At 31.3% G+C, this 20,915-nt stretch overlaps 1 protein-coding gene across 2 annotated transcripts in view; it reads left to right on the top strand.

Moving 5' to 3' along the window:
* Nucleotides 1-20,915, top strand: part of ATP8A1 (ATPase phospholipid transporting 8A1) — a 252,765-nt gene that overhangs the window by 67,183 nt on the left and 164,667 nt on the right. Inside the window, exons 7-14 of one of the 2 annotated variants that reach the window (XM_031943440.1) lie at nt 389-462; nt 2,896-2,965; nt 6,355-6,482; nt 11,222-11,333; nt 12,323-12,488; nt 14,636-14,763; nt 18,134-18,211; nt 19,539-19,627. In XM_031943440.1, coding sequence (XP_031799300.1) covers nt 389-462; nt 2,896-2,965; nt 6,355-6,482; nt 11,222-11,333; nt 12,323-12,488; nt 14,636-14,763; nt 18,134-18,211; nt 19,539-19,627 — 845 coding nt within the window. The remainder of the gene's footprint in view (nt 1-388; nt 463-2,895; nt 2,966-6,354; nt 6,483-11,221; nt 11,334-12,322; nt 12,489-14,635; nt 14,764-18,133; nt 18,212-19,538; nt 19,628-20,915) is intronic. The other variant, XM_031943439.1, reaches the window with a different exon arrangement.

The following is a 20,915-nucleotide window of genomic DNA, read 5'->3' as shown; positions in this document are numbered from 1 at the left end:
AGGAAAATGTTTTGAGTAATTACTTGTTGAATAGATAGTATAAAATTCAAGTTTTTTTAAAGAGACTTTTGAATAACTGTTGGAAGTCATAACTTTGTGTACTGGAGAATATTACTGAGAGAATAAAAATTGACTTACATGAATATTTGTTAAAACTGAGAAGTAGATTTGCAAGTATATTATAAAATTGAGTGATTTTATTTTTTGTCCTAGCTTTTTTGGACCTGATTAAAATAGATTTTGAAAAATTTGCCGTTAGACATTTTTATTAACATGTATTGTTTCATATAATAATTTCAAATTTTCTGTCTCTTTTGTCCATTTATGTTTTTTTTTCCCTGTTACTCATTTTTTTTCTGTTCTAATAATTTCAAACTGGGATGTGTAGGTGGCAGTAGGGGAAATAGTGAGAGTGACCAATGGGGAACACCTCCCAGCAGATCTCATCAGTCTTTCTTCAAGGTTAGAATGAACAAATTGCCTAGGAAATGTGTATGTGGGTCCTCACATCAACTTAGAAGAGACTGACCCAATGTCATTGGGGAACATTGCACTTTGAAACTCAAAAAAAGATTTGCTTTTTAAATTTTTTTAGAAATGGGCACTTTGCAGATGTTTTAAAGGCATTTAATGAACATAATTGAAGATGTTGGGTCACTTTTTGGACCCTTCATTGTGCATATAAAACTCCTCTTGGTTTCAATAGGAGTCTCAAGCACAACAGTCAAAGTAGATAAAATATTAATAAGAATACATACTAAACTTGATTCTTGCTTCTTTAGGATTACTGACTCAAAACTACAGTAAAAGTTTGCATTTTACTTGTCAACTTTTTAAAAGAAGAAATCAGTGCTTCTTTGTTTTATTTTTTACCACTTGAAAATTTTGATAAATTATTCCTAAAGTAATTACTCCGAAATTTAGGATTTTATGAGATTTGTGGAGGACCCCCTGCACAAAACTAAATGTTGTACATTTTGTACTGCATGCATTGGAATTATTATCAACACGTTCCTAATAACCAAGTGCACGTTCCTGTGATATATTTCAACTATATCTTTGTGTCTGTCCTGTGACTGCATCTTGTTTCATTTTTCCACTTACTAATCAAAAAGCCTGCTTTGCCTTTCTGACTGTAGTCTGTGTTTTGGATGTCCTCATAATTTGCTAAAATATTTATTATCTAGCATGATTCTTTATCTGAAACATCTTTGCTGCCTTTTCTGAGTGCTGTCTTTTGAAAACTGCTTCAGTAATGGGCTGTCTTCAGTGATTAATGAAAATATATTGTATTTTGACTGTGCATTGGATTTGATGTAGTTCAAACAAAAGTTGTCTGTTTAATTTCCTCAAAACAAATGGTTATTTGAGAAAAAGAGAGAGAGAGAATACATAAGGGAGAAGAAAGAGAATGACCAAAATAGTATTAGGACAGTCTTCTCAGATGAATGTCAAGGTGGCTTTGGGCAGTCAAGAAAATGTTCATGCTTTCCTGCCACAATATGGCATCCACGTTGATCAATTTAACATTTGGTATCTTTCCATCCTTTCATATTGTTAATCTGTGTTTGTGTGATTCTATAATGAACTATATATTTAACACTATTACATAATGAAATAAATAACAAATTGACTGATAGTTATTAAAAAAAAACCATAAAAATCTAAATTACGATTAGTGATGGTGATAAAAAATATATAATGATAAAGTGAAAAGATATACATAATTAAATCTCCTGGGGAAAATAAGTGGTCACATGAATAAATTTAAAAGATTGTGAAATTATTTCATTGCCTTTAAAATTACTACATGAAATAAATGTTCATAACATTCAATTAACACCTGTCATTTTTGATTCATATCTTGAAGACATAAAAAGTTAAATTTCCACCATTAATTCTTATTTGTGAAATCGGAAATTGATAGGGGCATTCAAGGTATGCCTAATTTGCCAGACTATGTGGTTAACTATATATTAACTTCTTTTTGGAAGTTGTTAACACAGTAAAATAGTTCATCTAGTTTTGAGATTTTTAGTAACTAAAATGTATTTAATGAATATAATTAGAAAATCAAGCTCATTCCTCAACCAAGTGTTAAATAGATCAATGTGATTTTTGAATGCTTCCTCTTTTCAGTTGTGGGCATGAATAAGTAGATCTTCCATGTTTGTGCATATTATAGAAAAAACTAATTATATATAAAAAAAATTTAACTACAAAACTAATTTTAACTCCCTGTCCTTCCTTCCACCTCCAATTTTTGAAAATGAGACTTTTTCCAGGATAAAATAATAAACCTTGCAAAATGGCAAAAGTAATAAGACAGGAAGCATATATATGACCACTTTTATTGAGAATGGTGTCCATTCATCTGACCTAAGTCGACTCTTTTGGACACAAATTTCCTTCATCCCTTAAAAAAGCATTCTAAAAGTATAAAGAAAATAGCCTAGAATGTTCTAATCAATTATGAGAATTCAAATTGTGAACATGAATCAAACATGATAAACCCTGACATAGAGTTAATTCCTTATATATTAATATCTGGGCTGATATTATGCATGGTGAGCTTACTGGACTATAGTATGACAGGCACTTTAATTCAGTTAGACCCATCTTTAAGATAAATACTGATTGATGCAACCAAATTGCTTATGAGACAGAAAGACTAGTTCATTAGTTTCTCATATAGAAACAGAAACTCAGTCCTAAGGCTTGGTATTCAAATTGAATTGATCTATGTAAAAGGGAATTTTTATATTTTACTTCTGTGTCCTAGAGGGAAGCAAAGATTTGAGTCTTCATGAGTTTGAGCATTATATAACTGCTTATTATTCCTATGATTTTTTTTTTTTGGTTAAATCTTTGTGATTTCTTAATTTTAAATAACAGTGAACCGCAGGCCATGTGTTACATTGAAACGTCCAACTTAGATGGAGAAACTAACCTGAAAATACGACAGGTAAAATCTCATTTATTTTCTTCATATTGATTGTTATTCTAGCAAGTGATATTAAAAATTTATTTTTTCCCATGTCTCTTCAACTTAAATATTCATTGAGTATATGTGCTGGGTACTTTGTTAATTGATGGAAGTAATGCTAAAATTACATTAGACTGAGTTTCTGCTGTCATACGTGTATGTTCATGGACACATACGTACCTGTGTGTTGGTGAGATCTAGGAGAGAAAAGAGAACACATCAGTCAGTAAATAAATAAGAATTTATTAAGCACTTACCATGGGGCCAAGAACTTTGGTAAGCACTGAGAATAAAAAGAAAAAAGCTACATATGGAGACAAATAAGCTATGCATGGAGATTTTTATGTACTTTTGAGGGAATGTTGGCATTTTGTCAAAACTAATTTTACTGGCCTGAACATTAGTGTACGCTTAAATAATCTTAGAAATTACAGTTTCACATCTCGGCTAGTTGGCTAACAGCAATATGCTTTTGATGATATTGTACGGCTGCCAGTATGGAATTGCCAGAGTCTTTAAAGAATTAAAAGTTAAAGTCACCCTGGACATGAGTAGACTGTAGAACATGCCAGTGAAGAATTGCATGAAAGAAGGCGTCCAAAGGATGTCATCGGAGATATATGAATGGAAAAGCAGGTGGGCCTGAGATCAAGAGATCGCAGATGGGACAGTTCTTGTATTTCATGGACATTCATTAAACATCAGGTAATCTAAAGCAAGGTCCCACGTGTTGTAAGTCCCTCTGAGAGTTCATTTAGTGGAGAACATAGCATGTACCTTTATTAGTATATATATTTGTATACTAATCACAATGCAAAATGAAATAGGATAAATATATAAAAGAGGAAGAAACTAAGCATTTACTAGATATTACTTTGACAGTGGGGAAAATTATTAATGAGTAGAGGAATTGACATACTGAAAAAGATAGTTGGGATCCAAAAACATTCTTGTTAAGATATAACAGGAGTTCTTGACCTGAGGGCTACATGAATTTGGATAGGAAAAAACAACATCTTTCAATATGATTAATTTCCTCGTTAGTCCTTAGTATTGAATCATCTGCATTTAAGTATATAATGTTTAGATTATTCTGAGATAGGAAATCCATAGATTTGGCCAAAAGTTTAAAAACAGAGCTCTAGAGCACTGCAGTGAGTATAATTTAATGAAAATATGATATAATTAATATGATGTAATGTAATGAAAATTCTAACTGAAGTAAGAATAAATGCAAAGTCTCATACTAAGGTTCAAAAATTCAACTTCCCAAATATAGGATGTGATAAGATAGCAGTTTATCTGAAGAATCTTTGGAGATTTAAATGGAGTACTGCTTCAGTCATCAGTGTGGTAAAATAGTCACAAAATGATGGTTAATGCAGTCTTGGCCCATGTGAAGAAAGTCATTAGCTTCTGGTTGGTAATCATCCCTCTGCGCTCTACCCTACTCAGACCATATTTTGATTATTGGGTTAGGCTTTGAGTACTTTGCTTTAAAAAAGGATATTCGTGGTCTGCCACATAATAGGCATTTAATAAAATGCTTATTGATTATTGACTGGAAAGCATTCAGAGGAAGGAAACAAGGTGAAGGACCTTGAGAATTTGTTTTATAAGGATCAATTGAAGGGATAGATTGAGAATGTTTAAAGAAGAGAAAAAAAAGACTAGATTGAGGAAGGAGAGGGATAGGAGACTCATCATCAAATATGTTAAAACTTTTATGGGGAAGAAAAATTAGACTTTCTCCATTTGACCCCAGAAAGTATCACCAGGAGTAGTGAATACAAGTTGGAGATGCAAATATAATATGGTATCAGGAAAAAAGCTTCATGGAAAGCATAAGTAAAAGAAGAATGGCTAGCTTTGCTAAATTGTGGGTTTCCTTCCATTGGAATTCTTCCTAAAGAGTCTGAATGGTTACTTGTTATATTATAAAGGTGGTTCATTGTGGTTAAAGGATGGATGAGAAGGTTTCTAACGTGCCTTCCAACTCTAAATTCAGTGATTCCCCAAATCAGGTAATGATTTATGGATAATTTGATATTTTAATTGGATCTTAGTAATTGAGTAGAATCTTAACATGAATCCAATAAGGTCACTGAACAGCTTTCTTGGCATAGGAAACAATGTAAATAAAGGCCCCAAAGTAAGATATAATATGAAGTTTATCTTAAGAATTAGTTTGACTGATACATGGGGAGTAGCATGAAGAAAAATGAAGGAAATAAAATTTCAGGAAATTTATTCTCTTGGGTTTTAGCTTAGTTGTGTGTGAGTTAGTTAATTGAAGAGCTAATAGAATTAACTTGCCTCCAGAGTTTTAGGTAGAAAGTGGAATTTTGGCAAATGACAATGTGCACATTATTATTATAAATTAGTCATACTTTTTCCTGCACAAATAAGTGACTCCATCTCCTCATGAATTCTCCTGTTATTAAAATACTAGAATATATTTAGAATAGTCAGTCATCATCATTTTATAATTGTGTACAATTTAACAAAGTGCTTTACATATGGTATCTCTAATTATGCACAGTATTGTAATACATAGTATTGTGTTATTACATGTCTGGTGTGTAGTTTGCAATTAATAAATGTATTATGGTCAGTGAAATGACAAAAGTCAGTTCCTGTTTGTTCACTAACATCAAGATTTAAATTAAGCTTATTTCCAAAGATGCTGTAAAATAATTCACTAATTTTAGAAAATTTTCTTTTTATTCCTTTTCTAACCTACACTAATCTTCCTCTCTGAGCCAGCACCTCCACTGATCCCCTACATGTAAAACATCTGGAAATTGTAGTGGTGCAGATTTGGAGACAGGAAGCATAGTTTAAATACTATTTCAGATAATTGGTTCCCTAGGGTCTAAGTGAGCTGTGAAATTTGTATCTTGGATGCTAGTATTTTAATGAAACTGGAACAGCACTAAACACCTGGGTTCAAATTGGTAGAAAGTGGGGAGAATCAAGAGAACAGTAAGTCAGACTTGCTTCTGGGTATAAAAAGAGCAGTGGTAGTTTGGGAACTAATTAGTCTGAGAGAAGGTGTCTACTTTCTTGTAGAAATTAACCCTGAAGAGAGAATTGGAATAGGGCATCATACTTATAATACCCTAACTTCTCATTCCAGATGCTGTCAATTTTGCATGCTACCTTATACTTTCCATTAAATATTATGTCATAATTCAAGTGAGCTTGGGTATTCCTCCCAATCAATACTTTTACTTGGTTCAAAAGGAAATTGAAGAAAAAGTCTTGACTTTTTATCCTCTTAAAAAGATTAGGATGAATCCTGAGGGTTATATGTGTGTCAGTTTATATGATCAAAATATAATTACCTTTTTCTCTTTATAAAACAGGGTTTGCCAGCAACATCAGATATTAAGGATATTGACAGTTTAATGAGAATTTCTGGCAGAATTGAGTGTGAGAGTCCAAATCGGCATCTTTATGATTTTGTTGGCAATATTAGACTTGATGGACATGGGTATGTATGATCTAAACTCAAAACTATTTGCTATACAAAATAAATTACAATAAACAAAACAAAAAAAAAAACTTAAATGTATTCCCACTGGATTGTATTATATGTGTGAAACTCTTCCTAGAAATTTAGTTAGTTATTAATATTAACTTGTTAATTTCCTTTGAAGATTATTGTGAAAATATATTGCTGATGGTGTGGTTTTTTTTAAATAGCTATTATGTAGGTGAACTGAAGAATAGAGTATCCCATCTGACAGTTTTATATCCTCAGAGATCTGGCCATTTTCAAGTCAAGCAGAACCAATGGGATACTTTGTGACTGTCATACTTATGACAAAGCATAATCTGATTTTTATCCTTCTGGAAATTTTCAGAGCCGCAGAGTATCCTCAGGAGATTTTGACTTGCCTATGTGTGGCAGGGTTATTGTAATGGTACAATGCAAAATGATGGGCTCTCAGACTATCCTTTCCTTATTATATATGGGGCTATTCTGAGAAGCTGGAGTAACTGCCAAGCAAGAGGTTTCAAATGACTCCAAATAAATTTCCTGGATAGATACCATTGATTATGAATGTGCCATGTAGCTATAATTCTGAGGTACAAATAAATGAATAACGGGGGAAGCATTTATTAAGCTCTTACTGTATGCAAAGCAGTGTTACAAATGAACATTGTAAGATCATCCCTGTTCTTAAACAACTCAGCTGTTACAGGGAAAAAAAATACGGGAGGTTTCAGCTGAAAGTTCTGTAAAAAGCCCTGCAGATCATATAATATTGCTTTAATGTCATTTGACTATATAATTTAGAGAAATACCTATGTTCTATTAAATGGATAAGCAATGAATTTGACTATGTTTCTGCCTCTTTAATGTCATTTGACTACATATAATTTACAGAAATATATATATTCTATTAAAAGGAGGATAAGCAATAAATTTGACTATATATGTTTCTGCCTGTTTACTGTCATTTGACTATAATTTAGAGAAATATTTATGTTCTATTAAATGGATAAGCAATGAATTTTACTACATATGTTTCTGCCTCTTTAATGTCATTTGACTATATATAATTTAGAGAAATATATATGTTCTATTAAGTGGATAAACAATGATTTTGACTATATATGTTTCTGATGTTGAACTGTTTGACAAGGCAAAAAAAATATTAGTTGTAAGAGCACTTTATGCCAATCTTGAGTAGCTGTAATTGGTCAGGAGGTTGGGGCTTTGGCTATGGCAGAAGCAGTTACCATATTGGATCTCCACCTGGATTGTTCTTCTGGGATGGCAGGCAGTGAGAGCACTGGGAGTCACATCCATACTTTCCTAGAGTTCCCATATCTTTCTGTAGTGGTTGGATGGCATTTGGCTTTGATGGTAAGTTTGATGGCCATTGGGCTCCTCCAGAGGAATTGCTCCTTTGACTGAGGGGAGAATGCAGGATGGAGTTCTGGATATTTGTCGTGCACTCTGGAGACACTGAGCAAAGCCCTTGGGATGAGCCTTTCTTGAAACAATGGTGGACTTGGAAGGATGCTTAGTGGATGCGCCAATTCCAAGCTTCCACAACATCACTTCAGAATATGAACTCCAGACTCTGGATCTGCCTTTCTAAGCCAACGACACTAGCCTTCATTTTTTCCAGTGTCATCAAGTTGTAGTTAGAGCCACCCACCAGCTAGTATTTGAACACACAAGTTCAGCACATGGCACTCTAAGGAATATATCTGCCAATACTTTCCATTCTTGACTCATGTTTATAGTTGAACATGAGATCATTTTGATTTGCCATGAATTTCATCTTCATTTGAGAGCATAACATTGATTCTCTGTGGTTTTGAAATAATTTAAAGATAATTTCCAAAATTTCATGCAGTGTTTCTCGCTAATATATAAAAGTATTCCCCATACACGGAATCGCAAGTGTGCTTGTCTGGCTGATACCCATAACCTCCTAGCAGTTTCTATATGTTTTTATGCAACTGAGACCAAACCACTCTATTATGACGAACTACTCAGTATAAAATGTATACTCATAGAATACATTTAAGGTGTTTTATTCCACATGGAAAAATTGAACCAAAATTTCTGATTCATGGATTTCCATGACATTTTTAACTTTTTAAAGTATTTTCACAATAAAAAAGAACTATTGATGTATTTTGCTTTTAGGGGAAGAGAATAAGAGAACAAGCATTTTAAAGCACTTATTATATGCCAGGTATTGTATTAAGTGTTTTATAAATGTTTTCTCCTTTTATATCATCTTAATTCCCAAGTATAGCCCTTCCTTTCTATAATAAATTTTAAAAAAGGAAAAGAAAAACCCAGCTCAACAAAGTTAACCAATACATTAGTCAAATCTGACAGTGTGTGCAATGTTCTCCAGCCATAATCCTCCACCTCTAGAAAGAAGGGGGAGGATGTATATCATTTCTGTCATCTTTGGGTACCAACTTAGTTATAATTACAAAATTTAATTTTTTCATAGAAATTTATAATGTAAACAGGACATATTCTTAATTGATGGATGAAGAAACAATAGTTCTGAACAATTAATTGACTTGTCTTAAGAATTCTACAGCTAGTGATAGGATCAGAATTAAGGTCGCTTAATATTATCAGATTATAATATATAGAGAGATAATATATATACAAATTATTATATATGTATATATGTACATACATATATGTATTTGTACATATATATAGACAGATGTCTTGATCCTCACACTAAATCTATGAAACAAGTATCACCATCCCCATTTTTATAGATGAGGAAACTAATTTAAAGAATTTATCTAGCTACAGTGAGTATGGAAGGTTAGGTTTGAAATTTGCTCTTCCTTGACCTAAAATCAATTTTATTTTTGCTTTACCACTTGTCCATACTATCTCATTTGTATGGAGCTATTGTATAAATTGATAGTGGTAACTCTCTAGTTTTATTTCCTTTTTTCTCCAATTTTTTAATCACTAATATTTTGGCATTGAATTGACATTGACCATAAATGTGACTATTATAATCCTGTTTTGGGATAAAAATGGCAGCAAGTACATCTGAGTGTAACTCTTTTGTGCTTTAAGTCTAACAAGTTCAAAAATCTTCAAAATTATTTGGAGTGGGAGGAACTTAATGTTAGCCAGGTATAAGTCTAATTTGCACATCCAATTAGGCAGGAGCACAGAGAAAGAAGGGTGTTTTCCCCTAAAAGAATGTTCTTTTGTACAAAGCATCTAGCTGTTCCTATTATCACTAATGTAAATATTTGGGATAATTTCCTAAGATGTTACTTGTTTTTATGATGTTAGGTAGCTTTGTTTTGTTGGAGTCATTCCATCTGTCACTTCTTCCCTATTTAAAGTAGTTGTGAACATTATTGAATCAAGAAAGATGGTATTAGAAGTCCATGCTGAATTATCTCTTTCTTCATGTGACTGAAATATAGGCTTACAAGAAAAGAAATTCTCATTGCTTATCCATTTAATAAAGCATATATATTTCTCTAAATTATCTATTAGCTTATGATGTCTTGAGTATCAATTCCTTTTCGGCTGCTGGTTAGCACTTAGCATAGTGCCTGTCATATAATGGGGGTTTAATAAATATTTGACTATATTTGATTAAAAAGTTCTATATTCTCAAGAGAATTAATCCTTGTTTGTTCAAAAATAGATTTTTTCCTATCCTTTCCTCTTCCAAACCCACTATTCTTTTTTATTGTATTTTTTTAAAATTGGGGTTCACATTATGTTTTTAGAAGATAATTGTTTAAATTGTTAAAAATTGTTAAGAATCTTTAACCCTTTGCTTTCTTATACTAAATCTTCCCTTTTTTGTTACCTCTCAGAAGAATCTTGTAATGTTTAAGGTTGTGTGCTTCCCAGTTCTATTCTTAGTCCCCCAGAATACATATCAAATATTCAGTTGAACACTTGCCTCATTATTGCAAAACTGGTCTTTTGGGTAATAGATTGTATTAACAGCTTTAGCTTGTCTTACCTCACAATTTAGAAATGCTTTCAAATCACTGTCACAAGACCATTTTGAATAAATCAACTCTCCAAAGGATACATATTATTAAATAAGTAAATAGAAGATATATAGATATATAGACATATATATATGTATTTCTAGTTAGTTATTTCAGGGTGCCCCAAAGTGGGCAAATTTTATCAATATGTAGGATTGAAAATAGAAATAAGGAGGAGGAAAAGGTGGTATTGACTAACATGGGATGACTAATGCATATTTTATAGATATGAAGTTTTTATATCTAGTATTTCTCAAAAGCTAAAAGGAAGATTTTGAAACATTACAATTTTCATTTGGGAGGAAAAAATGAAGATATCTACCAAGATATCTTAAAAGTCAAAGTAGATTAGACTCATTCAACAGAAGGCATAAATTTGCAAGAGTTCAGAATATTCCATGTCAGTTAAATATCAGTTTGTATAGTGGTGGGAGGGATGATTTAATAATGGAAAAAGGCAAGCTGAAGTCTTCCTTCCATATTCTTTCTTATGTATTCTCATGTAGGAATGATGGTAATTCCTAAAATTCTCAGGGTAAACAAAATAAATTTCACTTTGGAAATCAATTATGACATCAGGAACATAGAAACCATTAATTATTTTAAGAAGGAATTCAGCATTTTTGAAGATTAACAAAATGTTGCTTGAGTTTTAGAAAGAATAGACCTTATTATTAATATAAATATTTTTCATTACAGAACTGTTCCCCTGGGAGCTGATCAAATTCTTCTTCGAGGAGCTCAATTGAGAAATACACAATGGGTTCATGGAATAGTGGTCTATACTGGCCATGATACCAAGCTTATGCAAGTAGGTTTCTTTTGGCTTGTGAAAATGTTTGGTGTACTATTTTGCTTGCTTTTCATTGATTTTTTTTTTTTCCATTGTTTGTTTTTTAAATGACTTTTTTATTTAAAAAAATACAAATGAGTAAAGAAAAAGAAATTACCATGTGCAAAGCAGACCATAAGAGAAGATACATATAAAACAAATTTCCATTGAAAAAAAATCTACATAATATTTCAAAATAGTCCAGTTTTTCTTTGCTTCCTTTTTGCTTTTCTTTTGTTCTCTTTTGTTTGTGCAGTTTTTACTTTATTTTTTCCCCCTCTCCATTTCCCTCCCCCTTACTAAAGAAGACTACAATTAAATGTGGATATATATAAACATCTGTAAGACCATACTTTGCTTATTTCCACCTGAAATTGTATAGCATATTTTTTCATAGGTCCAAGTCTTTCCCTGCTTTTCTAAATCAAACAGCTCATCTTTTCCTCCATCACAGCAGCATCAATCAATTGCATGCTATCTGAGAGATGTAGGAAAAGTTTGGGAAAAATTTTTATACATAATTTATTGGAGAGATTTATCTCTAAAAGTTTTCCCCCAAATTTTCTGCATTTCTTTAATTCTTGCCTATATATGTTTTATTTATACAAGAAGGTATTTATTAAAAATAATATTATCCTTTTTTTACATTTCAACAAAGTTTTCCCTTTCCCTTATATAGTTTAAGCTCTGATACTGCTTAATGAACTTCCTTTTCCTTTTTATTTTTCCTGGTTTCTTTGAGGTTTCCAACCCTTTGTTTTTTGAAATAAACTTTATTATCTTTTCCTAACTTAGTAATTAACTTTTAGTAATTTAATTGAAATGATATTGAAAAAATGGATTAGTTAGGTAAAATTGTCATTGTAAAAAAAATATGACTTATCCACTTTATGAACTATTATACACATAGACACACCAGATACATTTTGAGAACTCATTTTGGTTATTTGTATTCTTTTTCCCTTCAGAATTCAACAAGTCCACCACTGAAGCTCTCCAATGTGGAACGGATTACAAATATACAAATTCTGATTTTATTTTGTATCCTGATTGCCATGTCTCTAATCTGTTCCATTGGTTCGGCTATTTGGAACCGAAGGCATTCTGGAAGGGACTGGTATCTCAATCTCAATTGTAAGTCTTAAAATAATTATGTCAAAAAATTATCCTATGGGACAAGGATAATTTTGGTACTCATGTTTGCATGGTTCCAAACACCTGTCTTTGAAAACAATGAAAAGGACTGTTTGCTGCTTCTAAATTAATGCTTCTGAAACAGAGGAGTCACCTTATAAGAATATTAATATTCATAGTATCCAAATGGAATTCAATAGGCCATGAACCATGTTATATCATACACTTTTTCAGATACAGATAATTATGTACTCATAACATTATGTTGCATTTTTTATCTTAAATTTTATTTAGGACTTTTTCAGTGAATGACTATGGATAAAACATCCAAGCATTGTAGACTCTTGCAAATATACTGAGAAGGTATTCACTGTCTCTCGGTCTCTATCTCTGAGGCAATAGAGAACTGATTTTGGATTAGGAAAACCTAGATCTCAAGACTTACCTTGGGAATATACTGACTTTGATCCCACTATTCCTGGAAAACAAGTTTGATATAAAAAGCAAGGAAAAGCTGATTTTTATATTTTCTGTAATTATAAAATTACTAAAAATAAAATTTGTAATCAATTTATTTTCATAATCTTCATTTTTAAATGAAAATTTTATAACAAGATATTTCAATAAATATACACAAGGATATACAACAAATGAAAATTTCTTTAAAAAATTTTTTTTAAATAGGAAATTGCACAGTTTCATTTAGTAATGAAAGAAGAAAATGTCCAGTTACATTTAGTAATGAAAGCAGAGCTCAAGTAAGTTTGTATTTATGGCAATTACAATAATCGTTTTGGAGCTTCAAAGTGTTTTACAAGCTTAAAAACATTAAAAGTGAAAGTACTTTAATTTTCAACTCATGAGAGCAAATGAGTTCTGTACCATTAGTCAAGTTTTCCTGCTGGGAAGTGTCATTAAATAGGAGCATTTATATTCTTTACTATTATAGATTGAATAGGCATTTCTAGTAAATGCTTTGTAATTCCTTTTGAGATGTACCTACCCAATAAATAATTCTCACTCTAGAAAATATAAAAAGTCACAAAATCTTTTCTTCTGATTTTCTTTGTATGCTTTATAACATTTATTCGAGATGCATGCCTTCCAAAGCTAGCCTTAAAGTAATTGATGTGCTATCTTTGTCATTTGTTATCTCTATTTCCTATAATAATAGTGCTTGTGCTGCTATCATTTTGTCCTTATATTTAATTAGGGGAAGGAGTTCAGGTATGTTGAGTTTTTAGTGATGGAGCAATATTTACATGAAATCTGTATATGTATATGTGTATTTTCACAGAAATATAAATATATAGATCTATGGAAATCACCTGCATGGAGGGGATAATTGAGGCTTTAAGGTCATTGGAGTACAAGAGCTTACAGGGTCATAACATTCTGACGTAGAACAGACTTCAGCAGCCATATTTTCTGGCTGCATTTTACAGAGTAGGAAAACAAGGCTCTTGGAGATGAAAAGATCTTGACTAAGTTTACACAATAATAATTGTAATCATCCCAAGTGAGATTTGAACTCAGCTCAGCTGACTCTAGAGCCAGTGTTCACCACTGGGAAAGTTGGACAAAAAAAGAGCCTGGTACATTCCCATGAAAAATACTCAGATTTCAGAGGGAGAAAGAAAAATAAGAACATGGAAAAAGAAATAGAACAGGAGAGGGCAGAAAGGCAGGAAAATCCCACATATTCAGTGTAAATTTGTGGTGGGATATAGAGGGATTATTTTTCATTTTGATTATTGATGAAGAGGAACATTATTTATTTAAATTTGAATGAAATGTATACTATAGAGAGGTTTATTAAAGAAGCTACTGATAAGACATTGTGTAAGATAACCCTTGCCCATATGAAATGTATACATTATTGTCCAAGGACTTCCTGATTAATAATGAAGTTTGAAATCCTTGACAGTCAAGGACTTCCATGTCATTGGAGTTGTCAAAGGACTGACAAGAATATGAACTTTGATACTGAAGCACATTTCTTAGTTAAGAAAAAGGGACTGCTATCGGCCCAACGTGTATTAAAAATTGATATTTATCTCATATATTAGAGGACCAGATTTTTCCTATTAAAGTTATATTTTTTTTTAATGTCACCAAAAATAACTTTTCCCTCCCTTTTTTAACAGATGGTGGAGCTAACAATTTTGGGCTGAATTTCTTGACTTTTATCATCCTCTTCAACAACCTCATTCCAATCAGCTTGTTGGTTACTTTAGAAGTTGTTAAATTTACCCAGGCTTACTTCATAAATTGGGTAAATAGTATTAATTATTGTGATTTATACCAATATTGTACATTGGGTTATATATCAAAATATTTGTTGCTTGCATTTTTTTCTTATATTGAGAGTTTTTGTTATGAAATATACATTCAGTTTTTGAGATCTTAAGAGAAATTTTGAAAAATAAATGGATTTTTATACATGTAAATATACATGTGAAGGAAAAAATTTCATGCAATTTCTTAAAATTAGAAAATTTTAAATTCATCTTAACATTAATATGTTTGTTGTATATAATCATCTGCTGTACTTAACATTTAATGAGAATCAAAAGTATAATGTGTTGAAAATTGAAGAATATAGAATCATATAGTTTATATTTAAATTGCTTCTATTTAAGATGTATTTTTATTAATTGTTCTTTTCACTTTTCTTGTCAAATAATGAGTGGTTCTTTTCCATTTTAAAATCTGAACTTTTAAAATAATGCATTAAAATCTGGATTAAAGGGCAATGAGCTTAGAATTATTTCTACAACAAAAAGACACCATTTGTGAAATTGAAACTCAGATTCTAGATACATTTTTGCTGATTACTAGCTCTATAACCATGGGAAAATCATTAAATTTTATTTCCCTGGACCTCAGTTTTTTCCATATGGAGATAAGGAGGTCAGAATGACCTCTTAAGTTTCTCTCCACCTTAAGATTCCAGTGATACTTGTTTGAAGCCAGTTTGCATTAGTTGGCTTTGTATTGATCCATGGCTGCAAAATGTGGGACTAATTCTCACTTAGAGAGACCTTCTTTGGCCTATGAATATAGTGCTGTTGATAAATGATTGTCAATTAATTGATTGATTAAAATTACATCCCCTACTGCTGGGAAGCCCTCAGACTTCCCCTCAGTGATAACTCCTTTAAGAGTAGCCTTTTTATTATCACATGTTTGGACAAGAACATTATTGTTCCCTACTTTTAAGATTAATTTACTATAGCCAGTGCCTTACTAGAAAAAAACATTAGAGCAGTTATTTGTGAAAGATTTGACCTTGAAAAGCCCAATTCGGCATTTTACCTCGCCCCTTTTCATACACCTTTTATATTTAGGCATACCTAGTATATTGTATAAACTAAAATAGTTCATTCTTCTGCAGTAGCTAAATTGCAGGAGTTTAGATAAATGTTTTCATTTGTTGTTCTACATAATCTAAATTTTTTGAATTTAGGAATTAAAATAAAATCGTGGACATTGCTAGAATTTTTATGTTGGTAAAATTCATTGTTTTCTAATAATGGTTTTGTTTTTTCTAACACTTAAGACTAGTGACTATAGATATCATTTTCCTTAAGACTCTTGAGAGTTTTATTTCTTACCCAGTGGTGTTCTTTCATTTTCATATTTCTTTTCTCTGTGGCTTTTTAATTAACATTTGCCCTGAGAGAAGGTGACATTTCTTACCCTCCAAGGCTAAAGTCTTCAGTATTGGTTAATAAACTGAATCCAATGAAAATAAATTATGCCTTTCTTCTTGATAAATCAATTTTTTGGTTGCTTACCATATAGAAACCATAGTTTCTTAATTAAAAAGCAGGATATAAGATTAAATTAATTTTTTTCTGCCTTCATGTTTGCTACATGATAATATTACTTAGGCTTTTAAAATACTACTGATAATGATATGCTGATAAAGAACCACAGATACTTCACCTATTCATGTCATTCTACTACTGCTATTAATAATTGACATTTACATACTCTCTTATGGTTTATGCATCCTAGTAACAATTTGGCTGGAGTATAGAACACTTGAAGATAAAACATATGAAATAAGACCAGGAAGATAGTGAATACATATGGCAAAGGACCTTAAGCTTCAAATTGAGAAGTTTATTCTATAGATGTTAATAATAAAAATAAAATTTATAAAGCACTTTACCAATATTATCTCAACTGATCTTATTTATAGCCTTGAAAAGGAGTTGCTGTTATCCTTTCTATTTTATAGATAAGCTTTTCTTTTTAGCTAAGGAGTGACATGATCAGATCTGTGTCATAGAAATCTTAGTTTTATAGTTATATAGAAAACGTATTAGCGTCTGAAGTTACAAGTATAGATGAAAAGACTGTAGTGAATTAAATAGAATTAGGAAAATATAAAGGAAAAGTGGTTTGGGTGCTAAAGATAATCAATTCTGTTTTGAACATAACTCACATTTGTAAATAAAATTATATTCAAAATGGACTTAGGTTTCAACCTTCATAGGAACAAGAATATGAAGACAGAAAAATATAGAATTATTTCATAAAGCAATCTTTTTTGCTAACACTTGGCTTCATAAAACTGGATTACTTGAAGTGGGCCGTCTAAACTTGTACAAATTTAGAAATCATATTGGATATGTATTTTTCTTTATTTTAAATTGATATTGGAAAATCAGTATATTATAAATTAATTGATATACACTAATTCATCAAAAAAGGCAAGCTTTAAAAGCAAAACAAGTACACTAATTTTGCAGGAGTAGAAATGTAAATATACAAGATATATTTATTTTGTCAAAATATTCCAGTAAAATTTCACTAAATCATGATTATTAGCCACAATATGGTAAAATAATGTGATGTCTGATTTATAGAATATTTTAAAAGATTTATTTTGAGCATTTATTTTTGAGTAGCCATACGACCTATAACAGTGAAACAGTTCTTACTATTAATAGCTCAAACTAGGCTAAGTCAATCATGATGAATTGGAAAGAGGATTGCACTAGGTGTCAAAAAACTGAAACTGTACTCTTGATTTTTGCTTCTAACTAGTTGTTCAACCTAAATTGAAACTGCTTAATCTCCAGCTATAGAAGAATGAATTGTATGGAGCAAGCTTAGCCAAATCACTGAATCTTCATCAATTACATGAAATGTTTTGGACAAAATTATCTTTGATTTTGTAGGCTCTAAAACTTTGTGATTCTGATGCATTAAGACCAAGTATCCCCTTAGCTCTCTCTTCTCCTATTTCAGAATCCTAAATATATTAAGACTAAGTTGTTTTAAAAATTGTGATAAAGGTAGTGATATTATTATTGAATGTTTTTCCGAAAATGTCTCTGTCCACAACATTACCTGGTTGTCCTGTTTCCTCACCTAGGAGTTTCCTATATCAGTGAAATCTCTGGTCCACTCCCTGCCCCATCCCTAAATAATGTCTATCTGTCAGTCTTTCTCTGCCTTTCTTTTTAAAGAGCAGACAATATCCCCATTAGCCTTCTTAAGAGCAGGGAATGATTTTTGCCTTTCTTTGTATTCCTAGTTTTTACCTGTGTCACAAGAGCTCAATAAATGTTATTGACTGACTGAAAATGCCTGGTTTATAAGTGTACATTCACTTTTTTGATGTTTAGGATCTAGATATGCATTATGAACCGACAGACACTTCTGCTATGGCTCGGACATCCAATCTCAATGAAGAACTTGGCCAGGTAAGTGAAATACGTCTGGATGGGAGTCAGATTTCTGGCCAACCTGGGGAATCCTCGACAGATCATTTAACCAAGAGAAGGATGTCACTGTAGGAGGAGAGTTCTCTAAAGAAATTTATGCTCTGTATGGGACTACCTGCCATGTAGGGGAAGGGGTGGAGGGAAGGAGGGGAAAAGTTGAAACAAAAGATTTTGCAAGGGTCAATGTTGAAAAATTACCCATGCATATAAAAAGCTATAATAATAAAAAAAAAGAAATGTATGCTCTTAAGAGAAAATTATTAAGTAGGCAAAGGGATTTTACTACTAATATTTATTATTTATAAATAATCCCTACCTCTTAATAATTGTATGGTCTTAGGTAGGTCATTGACATTCTCAGCAACCTAATAAATGTCAACGTTGTACTAGACAATCTCTCAGGTTCCTTTTAACTCCAAATCTGTGATTCTTTGAATAAAATCCAATGATCTTATGATTGTTATTAGATTTTTTTAATATAAATGGAAAAATTCATATATAGTGTTATATCTCCTCCATTAGATTATGAGCTCCTTGAGGGCAGGATTTATTTTTTTCTCTCTCTCTATCCCTAGTGCTTAGCACAGTGTCTAGAACATAGTAGGCACTTAATAAATGCTTACTAAGTGAGTGATGTTACTTGAAATCTTATAATGATCAATATAAAGCAATCTCTTAGATCAGTAGTTGCTTCCTACTTAGATTTAAAACTCTAACACTCTAAGGTTTGTTCATGGCAGTATAAAAGGAGGAACTGTTCCTGTGTGCTATTAACATTTACCAACTTTATGTTTAATGATACTTCTATTTGTTTGATGAAATCTATTATTCTTTGACATCACTTCTGTAAGTACTACACATTTTTAGTTCATTATTTGCCACCTTGGGAGACCCTGATAAGCACTTTAGTTCTTTGTGAACAATAAGCAATACTATTTTTTTACATATTTTTTTCATTCATTACTATAAATGGTACAGTCTGAGCTGCTTCCATTATTTATTCCATATATTTATTTTCATTCGGTAATTGTGTGAAGCTTGCTATAGAGTATATTGAAATGTAATTGAGCTACTCTGAGATAAGTAGAAGCAAGTCAGTTTCTTGATTGCTGGTAAATCATTGTAATATAGTAAAATTACTATATTAAACTAAACTATACTAAAAAATATTGTAAATTTTATTGAGTTGCTAGTAAAAAACAAAACAGGAAGTAAATTAGGTTTCTCTCTTCATACTTATCATTTAATGGACAAGACTGAAAGTGACCTTTGCAATGTTCATGTGAATTTTTAAACATTCATTTAGGTCAAATACATATTTTCTGATAAAACTGGTACCCTGACTTGCAACGTGATGCAGTTTAAGAAATGTACAATTGCCGGAATTGCTTATGGGTAAGTTGTTTTTCTTTTGTTATTTTGTCCCAGTAAAAGAATGTTCCGCATACATTCAATTTAAATTCTCAGCTTAACTTAGCTTGTTTATTTTCTCTCTAAGCATAGATTGAAGGTGAATTTTCCTTTAATTGGTATTATTATTAATAATAAGCTCACCCAGTATTTGTTTTCCCAGTTGAAAGTCACTTTAATTGGATTATCTGTTGTCTGTTTTCCTTTTCTGCACAGCTACATTCCCTTTTTAATCTTAGAATTTGGGCTCTCAGATCCTCCCCAGTGCTGTCTACTAAGATTTTCTGAAGACCACAGCTCATCTTCTGAAGTAGTAGTAGGCTTCCAAGTATCTTGTTGTAAGAGCAGAGAATATCTTGCATTTATTATCAGCTACAATTTGAACAGTTTTCAGATTTAAATGATTTTATTGTCCCATTGAAAAGAATACCTTCCTGTCTTGTCCCTTCTGTGTTTTCACTCAAGATTAAATCTTGATCAGGTTTTAAATGGCCTTCAGGACCTTTCAATGGTCCTAGGGGGAGGGATTTTATTCCTTTTTTCCAAGTATGTTTGTTTGTCTAAACTGTAAGAAATACTGCTTTTTTGATAAATGCAGAGTAATACCAAAGAATTAATTATACAAATACAAAAAATATACAAATTATATAAATAATACAAAATTATACAAAAATTCCTTTGCCAGAAAGAAAGGAGGAATATTGTATTTTCTCATTATGGTCCAGCTTTTAATTAGACCATTCATAGAATTTTCCTAATTCCTATTGTTATTTACTGTGTTTAAAAGAAAATAAACTCCCTAGACATTTATATTCTCATATTCACACATGATCACACTCATTCAGTCTTTTCCCCTAATATGCACATGTGTACATGGAAATACACAGATAGCAATGAATCAATATTTAATATTATTATTATATTTAATATATATTATATAACGTTATATGTATTATATATAATATTGATTACAATATATCAATATTATTATAATAATCAATATTTAATATTATATAATAAGTTCATTTAAAGGAACAAAATAGAAATATAAGTATCTTTCCTTTGTATTTGAACAATTAACCCTACAAAAATGTCACTAATATTTATTTTCCTGCTGCATATACAAGCTCTGAGTTTGGATTTGGAGCAAAGTTGCCCTTTGAAATACTAACCCTTGTCTGATTCTCTAAAGATCTAGTTAGCATCCTTACATTTCTGGGAGTAAATTTAACTTGATAGTAAAATGTGGTTATTGTCAAATACATTTCTGTGG

Source organism: Sarcophilus harrisii, chromosome 6 (assembly GCF_902635505.1).
Source record: "Sarcophilus harrisii chromosome 6, mSarHar1.11, whole genome shotgun sequence".
NCBI classification, from domain to species: domain Eukaryota; kingdom Metazoa; phylum Chordata; class Mammalia; order Dasyuromorphia; family Dasyuridae; genus Sarcophilus; species Sarcophilus harrisii.
Note: the sequence above shows the minus strand (reverse complement) of the source record. Positions and strands in the feature narration are given on the sequence as shown.